The 23,541-nt window shown below is 40.8% G+C and overlaps 1 protein-coding gene across 2 annotated transcripts in view; it reads right to left on the bottom strand.

Annotated features, from left to right (window-relative positions):
* Positions 1-23,541, bottom strand: part of PLXDC2 (plexin domain containing 2) — a 418,545-nt gene that overhangs the window by 223,178 nt on the left and 171,826 nt on the right. For both annotated transcript variants that reach the window (XM_073334185.1, XM_073334184.1), the window contains exon 2: positions 9,443-9,654. In XM_073334185.1, coding sequence (XP_073190286.1) covers positions 9,443-9,654 — 212 coding nt within the window. The remainder of the gene's footprint in view (positions 1-9,442; positions 9,655-23,541) is intronic.

Below are 23,541 nucleotides of genomic sequence, written 5' to 3'. Positions count from 1 at the left end.
AAAATGATTAGGGGTCTGGAACACATGACTTATGAGGAGAGGCTGAGGCAGCTGGGATTGTTTAGCCTGCAGAAGAGAAGAATGAGGGGGGATTTGATAGCTGCTTTCAACTACCTGAAAGGGGGTTCCAAAGAGGATGGCTCTAGACTGTTCTCAATGGTAGCAGATGACAGAACGAGGAGTAATGGTCTCAAGTTGCAGTGGGGGAGGTTTAGATTGGATATTAGGAAAAACTTTTTCACTAAGAGGGTGGTGAAACACTGGAATGCGTTACCTAGGGAGGTGGTAGAATCTCCTTCCTTAGAGGTTTTTAAGGTCAGGCTTGACAAAGCCCTGGCTGGGATGATTTAACTGGGAATTGGTCCTGCTTTGAGCAGGGGGTTGGACTAGATGACCTTCTGGGGTCCCTTCCAACCCTGATATTCTATGATTCTATGAAAAGTGGAACAAAAGTGCATAAACTAATGACTGTCCCAGATTCTGATTCCAGTCCAGGCTGACATACTATTTGCTTTGATTTAGTAGGATAGGGATAAAAGGGTAGGGTGTTTTATAGCTGAAATACACTCCTTCTAGACCAGTTCACTTTCTGGCACTTCTTTATAACCAGCGCACACACACACAACAACAACGAAATCACTGGAGTACTGGAAAGAATGTCAATTACAATAAATTACTATTCGCTTGTGATTATCATCTGAAAAAGCAGCTTCTTTTGAAAACATTTCAAATACTTCTCTTAACCACATAGCAAGGATGCCAGGACCATTTGTTTCCTTGTCTCTGTCTGAACAAAGGAGATTTGATTATGCACAGAATAAATTACATTCTTCGTCTAGTGTCAAGGTAATTTTCTGGAATAAATTTTTGAAAAGCTTGAATGAAAACACTTTGAAATAGCACCTCCATAACAAAGTAATTTTCTAAACAGAATATTACAAATTTAGTTAGAGACTCTCTAGGATCTTTCCCTTCAGTTAGTAAATGATTTAACCATTCAGGATCAAATTTTATCCCCCACAGCATCATATCATAATTGACAATGATCCCAATTACCATGCCAGTATTTGCTGAACAATAAGTTCCCAGGCAAAGCAAAAGATACACCCCAATAGTTTAAAGCATATAATCAACATTCTGAAGAGATCTCTCTTCTAGTACCTGCTTAGCTTATACACTCTGTTACAAGCTTCTCTTCATTGAAAAGACATGGGATTGATACAATGGTGTTAGATCAGATTTAATTATCAGCAGCATATTAAATGACCTGCAGAAGTGAGGACCAAGCTGAAATCATTCAGAATGTAATAGAACCTACGTCTGAGTTTTCTTGATAATATTTTACATTTCTGTATCACTTTTCAATATTTCACTTGGCTGCAAGCTAAACCTCAGATCTGGACAGAGCAATATGAGTTCAGAGAGACTGGAAAACTTCTAAGCCCCATCTACGGACGGTGCAATGCACATTTGCTGAACTGCTCAAAGAAATTAGGTTTAAATATGATTCCATGTGAAACGGACTAGCCCAACCTAAATTAGAACGTTATCTAAAATGCTTTAAAACTTGATTTGAATCATCTTCAATGGCCAACCAATTGTAAAACAAGTTTTAAACGGGTTCAGTCTAGTTTGAGCCTTGCTGCAGTCTGTGGAAGTCTGATGGTGATATTTGCAGTGCAGGACTGAAAATGAGTACAGAAGAGTATGGGCTGTGCATCAGAAGTCCATAAGAAATTCAGATAAGTGATTTGCAAACCACAAGAGAGGTCCCAGTCTTGCACCTCCTGGATGGATCCTTTACTTATAGAGATTGTGTTTTCATACGTACTGTATCAGCAGTTACAAATTTTTAACCAAATATGTATATCTAATGGCTCATCCCACAGTATTTGAGCACCTTCCACATAAAATCAATAGTAATAGCAAAAACCCTAGTGGAATTCATGGGAGTCTCTGGCTCTTATCCCTTTTCAATGTAAAAATCCACTCCATAGACACGGGGTATATGTGCAGGCTTCACCTTACTCCCTCTCCCAGTACTGACAGCATGGCTGGCTTGGGACACCTCACCTGGAAGGATCTTACTGCTGTTCACTCTGGAGGGAGTTTAGTTACTCACAGCAACAGTAACACATGGGATATACAGCATTCTAAGTTGTGACTGTTTTCAAGGGTAGTATGCTATGTTCAGCTCAGCAACTGTTCCTCAACCCCGAGCGCATCCCACCCTGGCAAGCGGTGCTGCCTTTTACTGGGTTGTGACTGAGGGCAGTGCTGCTGGTGACTACACAATGCCATGGTTACATACCATACAGCTCTTTTCCCCTCTACACCACACCATACCCCATTTCCCTGATTTTTTTTTAAAATCCATTCTGCTTCCAGCCGGTCATCAGGCGGAAGAGGAACCTATGATGAAGACCAATAAAGCAGGGGTGGCCAGCCTGTGGCCCGGAGCCACATGCAACTCTTCAGAAATTAATATGCGGCTCCTGGTATAAGCAACGACTCCAGGGCTGGAGTTACAGGCACCAACTTTCCAATGTGCCAGGGGGTGCTCACTGCTCAACTCCTGGCTCTGCCACAGGCCCTGCCCCCACTCCACTCCTTTCCGCCCCCTCCCTGAGCCTGCCATGCCCTTGCTCCTCCCCTAACCCCCCGAGCCTCCTGCACACCACAAAACAGCTGATCAGGAGGTGCAGGGAAGGAGGGGGAGGCTCTGATCGGTGGGGCTGCCGGTGGGTGGGAGGTGCTGGGAGTGGGGGATGGGGGGAGCTAATGGGGGGTTGCTAATGTATTACTGTGGCTCTTTGGCAATGTACATTGGTAAATTCTGGCTCCTTCTCAGGCTCAGGTTGGCCACCCCTGCAATAAAGGTTGAATGCCTCATCAACAATTCTGAAGTGAAGGATGTCCTCTGCTTGACCCATGGCATTCAACAGGTTTATACCCAGGACAAGCAGTGTAGATGAAAAACTCTCTCTCCTGTCTCCAAACCCCAGAATGAAATAGCACAAGAAAACATGTATTGAAGATTCAGTTGGAGTTGTTTCTTTATTTCTTGAGGGTTTTTCCTTCACAAAGGTTTCATAAAAAAGAGTTTTCTCTTGGCTCTTGGAGACTATAAATTACAGCACATGTGGCCCTAGAGGATTCTTTTAAAGTATCAACTTGTTCCATCAACAAATCTATGCAATTGGAAAAATCAGCTCCTTTCCCAGTCAGACCCAAAATGAGTCAAATTCTAACAAATTTTTGTTTAACTTTTCACACGTTTCCAAAACACTAAAATTATGTTTACATTATTCTGCCTGATATTTTATAATCCATATTTTAAAACATAATTGTCCATCACAAGGGAAAAATCCCACCTCTTACTCGTGATGCAGACTAATAACAGCTCTGATTTTATTACTTAGAGTCTGCAAGTGAAAACATTGCCTATGGAACTCAGTTATTACACTGAAAAGGGCCATATAAGTAGGAAAGCAAGATACTGAGAATACAATTTAAAATAAAACCATCAAAATGTAAATAAAACCCCCACAAACTGAAAGACAGCTCTACATATATAGATTGAATTCATCTATGTTAATTTAGAAGCTATAAGATCACAGAATGGATAATAGTTTTTAAAATCCCCTCAGTCAGAACTCAGGATGAATGAAGAGACTAGAAGATGGGTTCAGCAAAATTATGTGATAAAGAGGGTTCTTTTTCTTGGCTATAGTACATGCTTCCAAACAGTTTGCAAAAGAGAGAACTTTTTAAAGTTCACAACATCTGCTATACTGTTTTTTATTTCAAAATCCTTCAGACACAATTGGTGAGCAAAGCACTGTGAAGGGGGGGGGGGGGGGGGGGAGAATTGGCCAAACAGCCAATATGTGACCATGACATTGTTTAGTCTTTGCTAGTGAGGCAAGGACTTTTATAATTAAGCATGGACAAGTTTTTCTGTAATACTATTATGGAGTAATTCCAGCAATGATTTATTAATTCCAGTAATGCCTTATTCATTCATCAAGCTCCTTGCAATTTAGTTGTAATCATTATTTTTGTTTCATAGCTCAGATTTGAAGTAAGAACAAAAGAGCGTGTACATTGAAGCCTTTTTTGCTGAAGATGCTGTCAGTCAGTAGTGGAGAGCAATCACTCTCAAATCCTAACAATTGAAAAACTTAGGTCCTGTTTCAGAGTAGCAGCCGTGTCAGTCTGTATTCGCAAAAAGAAAAAGAGGACTTGTGGCACCTTAGAGACTAACAAATTTATTTGAGCATAAGCTTTTGTGAGCTACAGCTCACTTCATCAGATGCATTCAGGTCCTGTTGTTGTTTTTGCCAGCCAGAATCATTCACTTTCATGAGTGACTGGAGTTAAGAAGAAAAATGTTTTGCTAGGGAACAACTCCAGGAGAAAACACAAAACAACAAGTGCAAAGTCCCTATTCCAGCAAAAACCCACCAGCCTTGTCCTCACTGAGTCAAGACAACCTGCAGGTCTCAAAGATGGTGAAGTAAGAGGCCAATCAGACTACTAGTGACCTCTGGCAAATGGTGCACCAGGAGCTGATCTACCATTCTGTGCAGTAAACAGGACTTGGGACAGAGAAACAAAACTAGCAACGTAGGCTGAGATTCACCCATATGCAGAGCATCCTGTACATCATTTACACCTCACCTAATAATAATTATTATTATTGTTATTAATATAGTATTTTGTATAATATACAAGGGGCTTTGCAGACATAGTCACCCTGATTCAGTAAGGTACTTGAGCAGGTGCCTTTAGTATTGATCTCAATGGGAACAGAGTTAGGCTAATGCTAAACACTTCTAACAGTGTACTGCATCCTAAAAATGATAAATATTAATCATCATTACAAAATATCTAATTTAAACACATGGGATTATAAATGGGAAAATACGGACTGCAATTGCCATGAAATAATTTTAAAAAACCAAGATATTCTCAAGGTTTAGAAAGTAGTTACTAAAAAGTGGTGTAACCTTATCTAATGCAGAGAAATGGGCTGCAACATATATTGGTAATACCTTTCTCCATATCAAACGCTATCAAAGCTAAGGAGTATATAATATTAGTGTCCTCCATCTTTACTTTGAGGAAAATATTGTTAAAGAGTTGTGTAGGGTGTTAGCCACCAGACTAGCATGACTTTAATGGGCTTCATGGGATTAAAATCTCAAACAACTCTTTGAAAGAAATCTACTTTTAGGAGATTAACTCAAACTACCTGAAAAGCCAACAGTTTTCAAGGAGAACTAGATAACTTAATGACTGTAACTTAAACAGGCAAACCCAGTTAAATCTTAGTTGGATTATCTTGGAATACATAGGCTAAAGCAGGGACCAGCAACCTTTGGCACGTGGTCCATCAGGAAAATCTACTGGGGGGCCGGGACGGTTTGTTTACCTGCAGCGTCCGCAGGTTCAGCTGATTGCAGCTCCCACAGGCGCAGTTTGCCATTCCAGGCCAATGGGGTCTGCGGGAAGCGGCGTGGGCCAAGGGATGTGCTGGACGGATGAACTAGATGACCTCTTGAGGTCCTTTCCAGACCTACACTTCTAGAAATTGTGGTTATTGCCTGGTAATGAAGGCAATCCAGTACCCTAGGCACACACAGGGCTCTAGCTTCACTTGGAGTGGTGGTGGCTGGTGGATCACCCTCTCCTACCCTACCAGAATGGTAGGCAGAAGCTTTGGATGGCCTCTCCCTCTCCCACACTGGACTGGCACCAGCCTTTTTCCCTGCCTTTGGGAGCAGTAGGGGTGCCAGTAAGGGTTCTCCCTCCCACCTGTGAGGTAGGGGAACCCCACCCCCTAGGACCTAACCCGTCAGAAGGGGTGAAACTGATTAGGTAGGTGAGCTGAGCACACCGTAGTCTTATCTTCCTGCTACACACAGAATACTACTGTGGGGATGGTGTTGGGAGGGCCCCCCAGAGCAGTGGAGTTAGCACTCTACAGAGATGCCTGGGAAAGTTCACACCACTCAGAGCTATTGCTGCAGGCTGTCTGCAAGCTCAGACACATATTGCTGTGCTGGTCACTCTCAGTTCACATTTTCAAGGTGTGTGCGTGTTTTTTGTTTTTTGCAACAATAAGGGCTAAACATTTACTTCTTTTTAAAATGAAAGATAAGATTATGATGTAATCACGTGACTCCAGCAGCAGGTGCTCTAGGCCAATACAATCTATGTCTTAATCTCTACCAAAAATTAAATGGGTGAATCCATCAGGCTCTGAAGCTCTCTCTCTTCAACAGGGTCCACCTTCCTAAGGGCCCAGTTCAAGAAAATATCCATATATAGGAAAGCACTTGAGCATGTGTTTTAGTTTAAACAAGTGCTGAAGTGCTTTTTTGAATCCAGCCCCAGTAGGCAGAAAGGGAATTCTGGCCAGGAAGAGAGTAAACATTCCCACGCTTGCCACAAATGTTGAAGGATCCTGAATGATGCTTGGGACCCTCAGACTTACGTTTCATTGGAGAGACTGCACCTGCAGCAGTACAGCACATCTAATCATCTCAGACTGGTCCAGCACTGAGGTCATTGGCTTGGCCCTGACTTAGAAGAAACTGAATCCACCCCACCAGGACTTGGAGGCCTTCAATCCCCATAACCAGCAAGGTTAACCCTTCTTAACTTATGACAGACTGTGGGGCAGAGGAGCGTTGTGAGGTTTAGTTGATAGCTTCTAAAACATTTGGCTGTTCTCTGATGAAAATATGTAAGTGAAAAGTTGTTATTATAGTACTATAAAATACTAAGAAAAATCAGTGAAGCTGCACCCACTTACCCCAGGCTGAATTTGTCTCTAGGAATTTTTTTCCATAAGAAAGGTCAAATTTGATACTACACTTAGGAAATCAAATTTATGGCTTTTTACAAAACAAGACACACTCATATTTATTTCTTCTTGTTCTTGTTCTGTGTTTGTTTTACAGTTGGTTTGAAGCAGGGCTTATCATGGTAAAGGAAGCTGTGGGGAGAGACTATATATCATCCTTAGGGTGTATGTCAAAGCATCTTTGATATTTACAATGAAAGAGTATAACATAATTTAGACAAACAATATCTGTTGTGAATGAGTTTTGTAATGCTTTATTGTCATGAAATATGAATAAGAGATGACCATCAGTTTGTGGATTTTCTTCAAGAATTACAATACACAGGGAAGAAGGGTGACTAAAAAAAATCAGTATGTCTTTCCAGAGCTGCTGCTGATCTCCAAAGGTTCAGGAGAGGGATTTGCTACATACGGCTATCTACACTTTGAATATTCGTTATACGCTGCTCCTAGTCTATGAAGCTGGTCATCAAGGATTTTGTAAGGTGGGTGTATGTTATAATGAGAATTTATAATGGAATCCAATACAGTTCAGAGCCACAATTCAGTTATTTTACCCTGCGGTGAAGCCTTTAGAAAAGGAGCAATATGAAAGGGTACTGCACCTGAATTTAACAAAGTAGGTTACTGTGAGTGAAACTTGTTAGTACACACTGTCAGTGCACTTTGCTCTCATCAATCTAAACATATTTAGGGAAGATGCATGTGAGAAAATATCACCACTACCCACATCTGCTTGCAAGTATTCTCTTCTAACCCGTACACCGCCACATTTTACGGTCATTCCTGGAATTACAGCCAGTTCAGATTATAAAATCTTAGAACATCAGCAGAACAGAGAAGCAAGGCAACACTGCATTACCCCCTAGAGATAAGCCATGAAAAGTTCAGCCACATGAATATATTTATAGCTGCGTGTCTTACTTTATCAACCAAATAATCAGAAGCAAGATCTGTGTCCTGCCTGACTGACTAGTTACATATGTGCCCAGATGGGAGTACAGGAGGCAATAAACAACTCATAAATCAACACACAAGTCAAGAGTATCATTTACCAGCCAGTAACTTCCATGTTAATGCAAACAGAAGATGCAATTAGCACTCTGAAAACTGTAAAACTGAAAAGTCAAAAACAATCTCTCTTTGCCTCCCACCCAGAAAAGCCTTATCATTTTTGACTGAAACACTACTGACTCCACAGATGGCTTTGTGTTCCTTGTATTTGTTGTTCTTTAGCCAAAATAATTATTAAATAATAAGAACAATAAATAATACAATTAAAATAGATGTGCCACAAAAACTGAAAGTTGTTTTGTTCATTCAAGAATAAGTTCTCCTAGAATTAAGATTTAAATGGTACTGTTGTTCTGGAAGCAAAATATAGAGAGTAGAATTGAATAGGATTTAGATTAAATAATTATTTATTCCAAAATGTATTCTGCTTCAAGAATATAGAGTACTTTTCATAATTTAAGCAAACAACAAGTAATTACTGTTTTTAAAACATCAAGTCAATCAGCACTGAAGTCTTTACTTACTATCCATCTATAATCAGATAGTGGATTTCCAAATTACCACAGAAAAATAGCTCAAATCCAAAAAATATTCAGTTACTTGTCACCAACCAATCAGAGAGAAGAATCTCAAAAATACTTAGCGTCAAATTCTGCTCTCAGTTATACGGGTGTAATATGGGAGTAACTCCACTGAATTCAATAGAGTTCATCTAGATTTACAAAGGTGTGAATGAGAGGAAAATCTGTCCCTTCAGGCTCCTGAGCAAATAATCGAAGTTTAAGTTTATATTCTAATATTCACACATTCACACAACAGTCACAGCTCTAAGGATCCATAGTCTACTGAGGTCAACGGGGAATCTTTCCATTGACTTCAATGTGCTATGAAACAATTGACAATTAGGTTGCTGGTTCACTGAGACCTATCATGCCAACCGATATTGTCTCATTATTTCCTCATAATCCCCCATCAGGGTCTCTGTGTCCATCTGTTTTCTATTGTTTTATACTTAGATTCTAAGCTTTTTAGGGCAGGGACTATCTTTTTGTTCTATGTATGTACAGCACCTACCACAATGGGGTCCTGGTCCATGACTAGGACTCCTAGGTTCAACAGTAATACAAATAATTAATAATAAGTTGCTTCTTTTTTATAAACTATTCTCTTTTCCTTTTCAGGTCCTCCAGCAAGAACTCCTAATGATGTCAAAAAGCCTCCCTTGTCTTGTACGGCAAGGAGACCGACAGCCTCCATCTTGAAATGACCAGTACAGTGGGAGAAACCACCTCTTTCCCCAAGAGTCACAAGTGTCACTCCCTCCCAGACTCTCCAAGTCTAGCAACTGGAGAACAGAAACTGGAGCCCACATGATAACATGTTACATAAACTGTGAGGCCATTAGGCTAGCCTCAGTCATCAAAGTTGAAATGCACTGAACTCATCTCTTAGCTTTTAAAAACATTTTGTAGGGTTCTGGAACTTTGATTCATGCCACCACTAACAGTGTAGTTCACAAACTAAATAAAGTTCGAACGTGGAACGAATCTCTACCTCAATCTGTGTGGTGTTGTCATGTCCCTCGTCAAGTAGTAGGTCTGTGAAGCCCCCAGGCTCTGAGGAATCCTGCCCCATGCTGGCTCTGTTAGTATCGACTGATTTGAGAGACTCTGAGTGCCTTTTCCACCTGTGACTGTATAGATGCGAATCCACTTGTACGTTTTCCTCCACTCGAGGGGAGCTCTGAACAACTTCATAAAACACACCTGTTTGACAAAAGAAAATAATAATAATGTAGGGGACAGATGGTTATTTATCAGTTGGGATCCAAGCAGCTATCACAGCCAATAACTTTGTTTTATTGATCATAAAAGTAATAGTGCTAATAATTATAAGGTCTGATTATTTCTTACGTAAGAGTCTTATAAAATCAAATAAAAGTTGATAATCTTTCTATACGTTCTTTAAACCATCCTGTTTAATTTAATACTATACTATATATCTGAATGAATGCTATAAAATGATGTTTAAAAATCTACAGAAAGAATATAATTTTATCAAATTCAAAAGATTTGAGCGATTTTTGTAGATCCTTACTAAATTTCTACAGAGCACTGTTGTTTTCATCCCTGTCTATTTCATGGTTTAAGAAAAGCCTTTCCATGACAGAGAGATTGACATTTTCCATGTTGACACCTCCATCTACCCAAGTACCATCTCTCCCCAAACCAAACCAAAAATCTGAAACAAACAAAACCAACCACCCAATAAAAAAAATACCCCAGGCAGAGTTTTATCCCCAAAGGGGAAGAGGAACCAGACATTCATGTCCACTATGGACTTCACTATTGCTGCTGATTTTATGTGGAAGGCATTCAGATGCTATGATGATGGGTGGCAATTTTAAACAGTAACTCCTCATGTAAAGTCATCCCGGTTAACATTGTTTCATTGCTGATCAATTAGGGAACATGCTCGTTTAAAGTTGTGCAATGCTCCCTTATAACCTTGTTTGGCAGCCGCCTGCTTTGTCCACTGCTTGCAGGAAGAGCAGCCCATTGCAGCCAGCTGGTGGGGACTTGGAACCAGAGTGGACCAGCAGCCCCCCTATCAGCTCTCTGCTCCCCTAAGTTCCCTGTGCAGCAGCCATCCAGCAGGCTGTCAATGTCCGGGCAGTTCAGCTGTCCCTCCCCCACTGCCATGTGCTGCTCCTGCCCTCTGCCTTGGAGCTGCTCCCAGGAGCCTCCTACTTGCTGTACAAGGGTGGGGGGAGAGCGGAGCTAATGTCAGGGTGTCCCCCTCCCTCCTGCTCCTGCCTCCCACTTACCCCATCTCCATAGAGTGGGGGGAGACACGACAGGGCTCAGGACAGAGGGAGCTTGCTGACAGGAGAAGCTGTCTCAAATGGCTGATCTACTTAAAAACGCAATGTACCTAGAGTGGGGTCAGAATACTTAAAGGGGCAATGCACATCTCTCTCACACACACACACAGGTGAGAGTCTCTGTCTGCCATGCTGTCTCCCCTCCCTCCATTTGTGCTGCCTTGTAGTGTATGAGGCTACATTAACAAAAATGTGTTACCCCTTGAGGGCTCAGCTATTTTAGTTCATCATTTAGTAGTAACACATTCCCTGGGAAATATCCCACCCTCTGACTTCACCACCTCAACCAAGCTTCATAATCATCATTGTGGAGTACAGTATTAAACTGTTTGTTTAAAACTTATACTGTGTGTGTGTGTATATATATAATAAAGTATTTTGTCTGGTGAAAATATTTTCCTGGAACCTAACCCCCCTATTTACATTAATTCTTATGGGGAAATTGGATTCGCTTAACATCATTTCGCTTAAAGTCGCATTTTTCAGGAACATAACTACTACGTTAAGTAAGGAGTTACTGTAAATATTAAAGACAGCAGACTTCCCCATAATATCTGTTTCAGCATAGAAAACAAATATTGCTTACTGTGTCACTAGTGATGAATGCTAATGTTGTGTGAAGTTTACAGAGATTGACAATGCCCTTAGCACAAATATGTAGTCTCATGACATGTGTTTTATCCCCGTCCTTTTGGGCTTTACAAGTAAACTTATTCTCTTGCTGTGAACAAAAACACCACCATCAAAAACTCTTGAGCAATTTCCACTTTGCTTAACTCAACAAACAATAAAAAAATGCATTTGTTAATTCACAATAACTGTATTTAATTTATATAGCAATACTTAGAATTTATATTTTGCTGTATGTCTTCAAAGGCCTGTATTGATATTAACTAATTAATCTTTAGAAAACCAATGTGTGGCAGGTAAGTAACATTATCCCCATTTTCTGGATGGAAGAACTGGCAAAGAAGCTTTATGATTTATTAAAATATAATGTAATAGTGGTGTAAAATTACATGGTACTTTACAAACATAAATTAAGGCACAATCCATGCCCATAGAGAAGCTGGACTAGAACTCAGGAGTTTCTGATTCCCAATCACATGCTTAATCCATTAGACATTGTCACTATCATATTAACACTACAAAGAAACAAAATATTTGCCCAATGCTGCAAAACCTTTATTTTATGAATAAGGATGACTCAGCCAAGTAAGGCTTTGCAGAACTGGACCCAGCATTTGGCTTGGTTACATAATATTTGTATTTGCATGGCACTGCATAATTGACCGAGTGCAATGTGGGGTGTTTTTTCATATTCCTCTGAAATATCTGATATGATGGTAGGATTCAGGAGGATCAGGAGGCAGGATATAGGAGTAGGAGAATCACAGTCCCAAACACTTGGGTCATATTTTATCTCTACACACCATCAGAAGCAACAGTTTCAGTACTCTGCATTGCCATGCAGCGGATCAAATTTGACCCTTATCCCCAGTATCGTCCCCCATGGAACATGAAGGTGGGAGTGCTGTGGGAGCAGTGTATCCAGCCTCCCAGGGAGACGAAAGGTCTCTGAATACTCAGTAGTGACCCTCCACCTGATTAAAGGGGCAGGATCCACAAGGGTCATCAAGGGAAGAGGTACAGTAGAGATAAAGGTGGGGAAAGAATTTTCAGATGCTGAAAAATAAATAACTAGTCAAATAGTTTCTATCACTTTTTTCCCTTGCAGCGACTCAAGCAAAATGGCATTTCCAAAGCCCTAATAGGTAATAGGTAATCTTCCTGCTGACACATTAGAGGAAGTGAACAGAAAACTAGCATTCAAAAGGTTAAATGAGTAATAAGGAATCCCTGTATTTTTGCATGTAAGGAAATTGGGGATGGGGATGGATCTACCAGCCATCACTCCTTACAGAGCAGAGTCAGTTGCAATAGTGACAAATGTTATGACAGACTTCAGGCTGCTGTATAGACTATTTTGGGACACTAGCTCAATAGCTCATCCTCCAAACTGTTTGATCACCCTCATCTCCCTGGAAATTAATGTGAGTGGAAGGTGATCAGATCCTGAAAGAATCTGACCTTTAATGACCATTCTTAAGGCAGAATAAATAGTCTCAGGCCTTAGTCATCTCCAGAAACCAACTAATCCCATTGCTTTCTTTTAGTCACTGTTTTTCTTTTAGGCACTGTGTTTTCTGAAAAGCCTAAAACAGTTTTCAATAAACTGCTTCAGATATCCTTGTTTTATCTAACAATCAGCTGCCAGAGACAGAGGGACCACTCAATAGCTGAACTGACCCATTCCCTCAGAAAGCTTTATCAACTGCCAGTCACAAATCCATTCAAAGCTACCCTACCTGCTTCACCTTAGAGAAGCTCATCAAAATGTTAAGGGATAATAGGGCCTCAGGTCACACAGTGCTGACAAATATGACAAACACAACAGCTTCAATCAAAGATGTGTTTAGTGCCTGCAATACAAATCAGTGACAGTATGATTGAAAATACCAAGTTACTATATTTGTAAGCATCCATATTTGATAACAGACTCCTGGAGAGAAAAGCAGGGGTAAGTACACCCACCCACCCATAATTACACTGTGTCAAAAATCACATTCAGTACAATTATATCAGGTTACTAATATAACAATTGAACTTAGTATGGCCCTTTTTCATAGATCAGATAATGCAGTAGGTAAATGTACAGTTTCCTATTTGAAAGTCAATGTTCAACATAGGTTAGGCCTCGTTTGCACAGTTTTTATACAGATTTAATTATTTTGGTTAGGGCTATGATTTTCTACTTAAATAGTAAAATTGGTGCTACTCCTAGCTCAGGACTACACTACAGATTTCTGCCACCATAGCTGTGTCAGTCAGAGGTGTGAAGAACTGTGATCCCTGACCAATGAAGTCATGCCAGTAGAAGCCCTAGTGTAGACATGTTATATTGGTAAAGCTGCACTTTTACTGGTATAACTTGTTTTGCTTGTCGGGGGTGGGCTTATTAAGTGCAACGCCAATATAGTATACTAGTATTTCTATACCAGTAAAGCACTCCTAGTGTACATACAGCCCTAGTGTGGACACAGTCATTATGACACAAAGGGGCCTTCCACAGGTATAGCTTATTATTCTTCCCTTACAAGAATAAGCTATACAGATATAAGGCCAACAGTACATACCAATATAACTGTGTCCAGTCTCTAGCTCTGCCAGTATAGTTGAAGCAATACAATTGTGTGTGTAGCTATGACCTTAAGCATGAAGTCAGTCTTGTGATCTCTCAACTTCACCTGTAAAGACTGTTTGTTCACATTACAAAACAACTGCAGAATTCAACATAATTGATCCAGGATTGGCAGAGTAGGGATATTGCAGGTTAAGTCTGAGGCAAATAGCAGAGCTATACTATGGAGTTTTCTCAGCCCCTGACTGTACTTATTACTGTCTCTAACTATTGCTGTATCATATTTCTATATGTAATAAAGTCCACCAAATTATTGTATTGTTTGTTCTAAAAGCAACAGCCAAGAATTATTAAGGGCCGTTTCTAACCAAATCAGCAAAACAGCTTCCCCTTCATGAATCTCCAGTCTTGAGGAAATGAAACACAGCATCACTTTCTTGAAGTCGGCTGAATAGATTGATTGCTTTTTATCCACTATATGTAAATGTAAAGTTAATTAATCACTGATGGAAATCAGTTAGATCAGTGATAGTGTCTTCTAACTTCTGAAGTCAGACAACTCAAGAAAAATAAATGTGCAGAGCCCTAGAAATGCAGCTCTTTCCCAGGTTAAAGCTATTTCACCTTTTTTTGTGAACGCAGCTAATGGATCGCTGATGCAAAGAACAGCGGTTTACAGGAAATGTAACAAAGTGTTTTACTGTTACCATTTAAATCTCAGTGTTTTCACCCAATTAGCCTGCAGAGGAATAAGTAATTCAATTCAAATGGAATGCAGGTCTGGCAAATTAGGTGCCAGCTCATGCCAAGGCCCTCACTAACACTGACATGCATAGCCGGAAGCCAGTTTGGCTCGCTTGTATGTTAGTATTATCAAAATAGATATTAGAGTTATAAGTAGGGTTGCCAGCTGTCTGGTTTTCAACTGGAATGCCAGGTCAGAAGGGGACCCTGGTGGCTATGGTCAGCACTGCTGACGGGGCCACTAAAAGTCCGGCTGGCGGCTCAGCGGGGCTAAAAGGCATGCTCTCTGCCTGCCCTGGCTCTGCGTGGCTCCCAGAAGTGGCGACGTGTAGGGGCAGCCAGGCAGCTCCATGCGCTGCCCACGCCTGCAGATGCAACCCCCACAGCTCTCGTTGGCCATGGTTCCCAGCCAACAGCAGCTGTGGGGGAAGCACTGCCTGGCTGGCTCTGCGCCTATGGGCTGCAGGGATATGCTAACCACTTGAGCCATCTGTGTTAAGTGCCACCCAGAGCCTGCACCCCTCACCCCAACCTTCCTGCCCCAGCCCTGAGCCCCCTCCTGCACCCTGAACCCCTTGGCCCCAGCCCGGAGCCCTTGCACCCCAAGCACCTCGACCCCAGCCCCACCCCAGGGGGCTCCCTTCCGGAGCCCACACCCCCTTCTGCACCCCAACCCCCTGCCCCAGCCCGGAGCCCCCTCCCACACTCCAAATCCCTCATTTCTGGCCCCACTCTGGATCCCACACCCCAAGCCAGAGCCCTCACCCCATCCCACACCCCAACCCCCTGCCCTATCCTGGAGCCCCCTCTCACACCCAAACCCCTCATCCTCAGCCCCACCCCTGAGCCTGCAATCCCAGCCAGAGCCCTCACCCCTCCTGCACCCCACCCCCCTTCCCCAGCCCAGCGAAAATGAGCGAGTGAGTGAGGGTGGGGGAAAATGAGCGAGTGGGAGAGGGTGGAGGAAGGGGGGGGTGGAGTGAGCAGGGGGCATGGCCTCGGAGAAAGGGCGGGGCAGGGGCAGGGCCTTGGGGAAGGGGCATGGCAGAGGGAAGGGCAAGAGTGTTCAGTTTTTGGCAATCAGAAAGTTGGCAATCCTAGTTATAAGAATGTGTTTAGATTTTATAAAATGCTTGTAGGATGCTGCATGTGTATTAATCTTACTTAGAATATCTGTATCCCATGTTATAAGGTAGCGTTTAAGTGTTTGCTCTGTAACTATAAAAATAGGTTTCAGAGTAGCAGCCGTGTTAGTCTGTATTCGCAAAAAGAAAAGGAGGACTTGTGGCACCTTAGAGACTAACCAATTTATGCATCCGATGAAGTGAGCTGTAGCTCATGAAAGCTTATGCTCAAATAAATTGGTTGGTCTCTAAGGTGCCACAACTATAAAAATGTTTGCAAAGACTGTAAACTCCCAGAATCAGGGGGAAAGCGTTACCAAGTATGAAATACTAGTTTACCACTAGAGTTGCCAACTCTTACTGAAGTTATTCTGGGAGATTTTTTTCCCAACATGACATAATGTCATTTTCTTAAAATACCCTATTAAAAATCTCCTGGATTGCTTTCAGTCCTCACCAGGAGATCAATGCTGATTCCAGGAGACTCCAGGCCAATCCTGCAAGGTTGGCAACCCGATTTACCAAAAGAGGTGTTATCTCCTCCCCAACAAAAGAAAGCCTATAGACACTAGAAAAGCCATTGTGGAACATCAGTGGATAAAAGATTGTTGATTGACTCCCCCACACTTCTGAAGAGGGAACGTACACAAGCCCTCGTCCCATCACAGCCTGAATCCTGCGGGAAGTGAATAAAAATCCCTGTTAAGGACAAACTGTTTTCCCTATGCTGCTTGAACTCTGAGGGATGAAGATTTCCAAGCACGGTTAGCCCTAAAGGACATATAAACCTTTGCATATTATAGCAGCTACTATAATCTTTTGGAACCTAAGACTGTATCTCATTTGTGTGTATGTTTACCCGCTTTACCCTTGTAAATAACTCTCTCATTTCTTTTTTCCAGTTAATAAACCTTTAGTTAGTTTATTATAGGATTGGCTACAAGTGTTGTCTTTGGAGAGAGATCTAGGGTGCACTTGACCTTATTAGTCTTTTGGACTGGGAGCAACCTAAATATTTTGTGATTTATGGTGTAGGTGACCATTTATCACTAAGTCCATCTTGCCTGGGCGGCAAGCTAGACTGCAGTGTCCAAAGAGACTGTCTGCAACTTTCTGCTAAGACTGGTATATAGTGCTTCAGGATTTCATTTGTTACTGGGTTGGTTTGATTTGATTTGATTATAGAACATTGCACCAGTTTATCAGAGTAACAGCCGTGTTAGTCTGTATTCGCAAAAAGAAAAGGAGTACTTGTGGCACCTTAGAGACTAACCAATTTATTTGAGCATGAGCTTTCGTGAGCTACAGCTCACTTCATCGGAGCTCAAATAAATTGGTTAGTCTCTAAGGTGCCACAAGTACTCCTTTTCTTTTTGCACCAGTTTAGGGTATCTGCCCTTCTTTTTGACAGTCTGCCCTGAGGTTGGCACTAATGGTCGTGAACCACTCGAAACAGTATGACAATTCATACCTCAAAAACAGTATTAAAAAGTCTGTTTATGAGATATAAAATCCTACTTCTCAACCTGACTGGGCTCAAAAGTCAGAAAGACCAAATATAAGACAGAAGAAATTATTCATGCAAGAAATAGAAAATTCTGTGGGATGCAATCCTTTAAGTATTTTTAATAAGATTAGTTTCGTGATTTTTTTAAATTTCTGATGTACATGTTTTTGCTGGTTTTTTTAAGCCATGAAAGGGAGGGGATACTGAATTTCTGGGGAAAATAGATATGTTTGAGACAAAAATGAGCGACATCCCTCACAAATCAGCTATTTATACAACTTTAATGTAGCATATATTTGGAAGCCCCCTTGCATTAGTGTGCAAGGAGAAGACCACAAAGAATCTGTGATATTCCAAACTGTGTCGGTTTGGCTAGTTTCTGATCTTCCCAGCAGGTAATGGTAAAAGCAGCCCTGGTGGAGAAGTTCTGATCAGTTGTAGCTTGAGGGAAAGCCAAAGGCTAAAAAAGATGCAAGTATACTGCTTAACTGGTGGATTAGCTAACCACAGTGTTAGATCACTGACTTCTTTGTAGCATGCAGAGGCTAAGCATGTTAATTCCACTGCCACCGGTCTGGCCAAGATACTTTTGTTCTCAATATGCCTGTCAGGCTCAGTAATATTGGCGTTTGGAGGGTAACTGGTTTAATGGGCAGCCTTGTCAGACTGCAACTGTGAGCCCTCCAACTCCCTGACTCAATGTCATATCCAAGATCTGACAGCATGAGCCAAGAAATACAGAAGAGAAAAGTTAAAATGACTGAGTTAAAATGACAATTTAAATGGAAAAGAAACACAATCCAGGATTTAAATCCAAACTCTGCACTGTACCTTTCCTTAATGATAATAGTTCCTAGATTGTCCTTACTACAGCAGAAATAAAGGAACAAGGGTGGCATAATTTGGTGTAACAAAAAAATCCATATTATCCCACACCACCCCTGCCATGGGAGAACATCTATGATCATCTTGTTAGCAAATTAGTGCCTAAATATGGATAAACTCCTGAGGTCCTAACTCAGTGTTTACTCAGTTCTTACTGAGTCAATGAGAGTTTGCCAAAATAAGAACTGAATAAATTCAGTGGTAATACTTCTATTTAGAATTTATATAACCCTTTACACCTAAAGACAAGTCCATGGAATCTGGCCCTAGGGTGGATAAAAAGCAGAGGTGAAAGTAAGCCGGTACGCCATGCTGGACCAGACCGGCTTCCCCAGGCTGGCGATTTAAAGCGCCCGGGACTCCCTGTAGTGGGATTTTCATTATGAATTAAATGAGAATGTCTTTTTTTCAGCAAATGAAGGCTGAAAAAAATGTGTCAATTTGAAATAGTGGGATAGAACTTGGCAAGATTATGTCAGCTACTACGGAATGTAATGACTGTTTTAGGTATTGATTGATTAATTTAATAAAAATGAAGGTTTAGCCTCGGAACACCCCATACAGTGCTGACAAGACAAGCTCTTCATGGATCCTGTGCTAAGAATAAAGAAAAATGGCACTCTCGATCAGGAGAACTGCTCCAGCATTCAAGAAAAATAAAGACTATCTCACTGTGCTTATGCAGTGAGTTCCTGCATGCTTAAATTGGCTATGGTTGAGAAATATCTGAAACCTTAGTGCTTTAAAATTATTATCATGTTTTCTGTCCTGACGTTGATCTTACATATTTATTGCAAGATGTGTCTATTTAGCCAGGCCTTTCCTGTGGAGAGGGGTTCATCAGAGGCACAGGGATGATATTGGGTTTTCTAAGGAAGAGGAGCTGGGAGTTCTTCTCAGTGTCTTTATTTTCTGTTTCCACCACTACATCATCCATAAAATTTCCCCACACAAAAGGAACACCCAAATACCTGATTAGGACAGCTTTATGGCACAAAAGTGATTATATTAGGGCCAAGGAACTGGCCTTGAGTCCTTACGTTTTCATATAAATACCACAAGCATGTTCACATTTACACTTCTCTAAGGCAGAGTTCAAGTGAAATATAACAAGAGTTTTACACAAATTAAATTGTGACTCTGCAGTGAGTCACTAAGTTTACAAAAGCAACTAACAGAAGTTGCAGAGGCACTTGACAGACCAAAGGCTGATGATACCAATGCTGCACTCCCAGTGAAGCATGGTTTGATCTAATTAACACCAAATGACTTACACAAGGGCAAAACTAAAAAGTGATTCAGCAAAACTAGAAACGTATTACTTAGCCAACGTGACAGATCTGAAATTCAAAGGTTCTATGGACTAATTCTAGAACAGGAAGGGGTTGGAATGTGCCTGGTGTGCTGTAAGCCTGAGTTACTTCATTTTCTTATAGGCAATGTTGTTGTAGCCATGTTGGTTCCAGCATATTAGAGAGACAAGGGGGGTGAGGTCATATCTTTTTTTGGACCAATTTCTGTTGGTGAGAGAGACAAGCTTTCGAGCTTACACAGAGCTCTTCTTCAGGACTGGGAAACTTACTCACAGTGTCACCGCTAAATACAGGATAGAACAGACTGTTTAGTATAAATAGTTAAAACATATTTCAAGGGACCATTCAAGGTGAAGTGGCCAGTTAACACCCTTCCATTCGTAGGAGGGAAAGGAGGAGGCGGAAAAAGGGGGCGGGGGAAAGGCAAGGTTTAATGGATTATAGATTATTGTAATAAGCCATACATCCAATGTCTTTATTCACTCCATGATTTTTAGTATCTAGCAAAGTTATGAATGTAAACTTTCAGTCTCGTCTTTTGAAGGCATTGTGCAGGTTTCCTTTGAGGATGAGGACTGAGTGGTCAGATTTAGGGTGATCGTTTTGTGCAAAGTGTTCACCCCTGAATGATATGGTGCTTTTGTCATTTACTATTTTCTATGTTAGTTCATTCGCGATCCATAGATCTTACACGTCTATGAGTACATTTCCCAGACCTGAAAACAAGCTCTGTGTAAGCTCAAAAGCTTGTCTCTCTCACAATAGAAGTTGGTCCAATAAAAAAAAAGTTACCTCACCCACTCTGTCTCTTCATTCCTTATAGCATTTAAATCTGAAGATTAAGACGCTTCTACTCAAAATGTGGGTTTGCAAAGGAGGCTGTTCAAAGTCCAAACAAATTGTGTTTATTGTTTCTTCCTTATCCACTGTTTCGTTAACATGCTCTAACAATCCTATTTGTTTGGAGAGACACTATTTTCCATTACGAAACCCAAATGCGCAACGGGGGAGTGGGCAGAGGGTGTAGCAGGCCACAGGGACTGCCCTCACACAACCGCTACTGGTAACACAGAACAGGATTTGTGGTAAAGCAGAGGGATGGGACACTGAGAATCTCTCTGTTGGCTCAGTAAGTGTTTGGATTTATGGATACTTATACAAACTCCAAGTAGTTTAAGGTTTTCTATCACTACTTATTTTGTTGTCATTTTTGCAATATCATGAAAGATTTGTAATATGCAAGTATCAGTGCTGATACGCTGGTCGCTGAAGAACCCACAATACATCAGAAAGCACCCAGATATAACTTCAGCGGTAGAGGGTTTAGCAGGCCCAAGATTATTTATTGATTTAGGGGGGAAATGTCAAATGCTGGCAATGATCTTTTTGAGATTTTTGAGCACCCCATAATAGCTACAATAATCCACAGGGGCCTACACACAAGAGTTCTTCCTTCCCTCTCTCTTCTATCTTAATCATAGATCTGATTACTGTTATGGAGCATCTATGTCACAAAGAGGTTTACCCGGTATTTTATCTTGAAGGCTTACATCCTAGGAAAATTTAAAATTGTCAGGTACCGAACTGGCCCAGCTGAGGCTCTCCAGTAAGATGACACCTTACAAACTACCTGTCGTCTGATCCTGCAGAATGTGAGGCCATGGCAACACAAGAAAATTGCACTGGTTTAACTAAAGGTGCAATTTTAAACTGATTTAGCTAACCAGTGCAAACCCTTTGCAGCCTCCCTCAGATTGTAGTTTAAGGGTGGTTTATTTCAAGTTTAGTTTAAGTCAGTTAGGGATCAGGTTAACCTTAGACTGAAACAGGCCACTCTTGAACTGAAATAATAGTGTCTGCACAAGGGCGGGCATCAGTTTAACTAAACTGGTTTAAAACTGCACCTTCAGTTAAACCAGTGCAATTTTCTAGTGCAGACATGGCCTACATTGAATGAAAAAATAAAAAAGCCCATACTGAAGCAAAAAACCTTTAAAAGTGTTCTACGCTGGTAAAGTAATGAGAAATGAGTAACGAGCTGAAACTGATATAATAATGTCTGCCTGAGTCTGCAAACAAGCGGAAACAATAATTCTGAGAGAGGTGAACGGGATGTTAGCAATGAAGCCCAATTATAACAATTTTATTGTAATATTGTTAATTAATTATTCATGAAAGTACAAAATGAGTTGGACAGTCATGTGATCATTGTCATCTTGGCATTAGTGGGGGAGGTTTGGAAGGGTGATGTGGCCTGGACTGGGACTCAGACTGGGGTCTATTCCCAGCTCTGCCACTGGCCTACTGGCTGACCTTGGGAAGGTAACTTCACCGCTCTGTGCCTCAGTTTGCCCATCTGTAAAATGGAGATAATGATCCTGACCTCTTTTATGAAGCACTTGGAGAGATAATGACGAAAAGCACAAGATGAGAGCTACATTATTTTTACTGAAGCACCACTGTTAATTTCTTCCAATCTGACTTGTGGCTATTGTGCAGAAGCAAACTGCTTTCAGTCTTGTTCAGTGAGGATAATTATGGGACATTTCTTTGTTGAATTTGGGACAAAAAATCCCCAGTCCTTACTCAGTCATAACTCCAATTTTAGGAGTTTTGCCTGAATAAAAACCATCATGATTATGCTTGTTACCTATACAGGAGATGAAATAAGAATTGAGACTGTTCTGAAATAAAATCTAACAAAATCTAAATTGCTGGAACCACTTGATGTGGGGGCCAAAAAGATCATACAAATGTGTATCAAGCAGTAGTGTCAATTGCTACACATTTAGCATCAGGAAACAGCAGGACTTCAAACCTAATACCATCAAGAAGCAGAGAAATAAATTTTAAAAATGATACCAGTTAGAGTTACGAATGATAAGACACATTTTGTCAACAGAAGTAATGTATTTAACAACTTGCAGTAACATGGAAGAGTCAGAAGAAAAAATAACATTGATTCTGAGAGATGTCAAAACAATGAAATTCTTTGGGAAATGCTTAATTTAAATGCAGAGTAAACAGGGTATAACATACTTCATTCCTCAAAAGGTGGTCGTACAGAAGTATGTTCTGTGTTGGCATGCAGTCAGTCAATTGTGTTATTACCAACGTGCAGGAAGAGCACACTCTCTAGAACACTGAGGAACTGTATCCATTTCTAACTGAACTACAGGACTGTGATTTTTTTAATTCCTGCAATGCAATTTCATTTTTAAAAAGTTATAGAAGTTGAAGTTTAAACAACTTTTTTGTTTTAAATTATTTATCCACATTAATTCTGCTTTAATAAAATCAGAGGACATGCCACCATTTGCCATCAGTTATTAATGCATGCAGACTACTTGGAGGAGATTAGTTCTTTGCACCATTTAACCTATCTTTAATTCAGATTTGCATACTCTTGGAAAAGTTTGGGTAAGTAGGTTTTTATTATATTATTTTCACTACTATCTTACCATTTCCATGATAAAAACTACAGCTCTGCAAAACTACCCCCAAGATGGGTTTGCTAGGGTCCCTGGTGAATCCGCTGTGTGTTTTTCTTAATAGGAGTCAAAGCTTTGTTCATGTTCCACTTGCAAAATGCGTAATATTTTGGTAGGAGGCAAGGCAGCAAAAATGACCTCATTATACACTTAAGAAGGGAACAGATTTACTTATATATCTGGTGTTTGGTGTACTGGCATTTTTCTAAACAGGAGATCATGTATTATGCAATATTTGATGTTCCATGTTCTACTAGTGTAAAATGCACAGTCAATAATTTTGCTTGGTTTACAGCACAAATGCCAACAGCACATTTATATAGAACAGCAAAGTGCTTAAATGTTTCTGGGGCTTTATTTTGTCAATGGAGCTAGATTTGGATTAACTCTGAATATGTAAACTCAGTGAGCCAAACAGATGTGAACAACCCCCCAGGACACAGACACAACAAAAAGAATGGCAAAACAAGGATGCCTTCACAAATAGCCTAGTTTTCTCTTCA

This window comes from Lepidochelys kempii, chromosome 2, assembly GCF_965140265.1.
Source record: "Lepidochelys kempii isolate rLepKem1 chromosome 2, rLepKem1.hap2, whole genome shotgun sequence".
Taxonomy (NCBI): Eukaryota; Metazoa; Chordata; order Testudines; family Cheloniidae; genus Lepidochelys; species Lepidochelys kempii.
The sequence above is the reverse complement of the archived record's forward strand: the minus strand, read 5'-3'. Positions and strand labels throughout refer to the sequence as shown.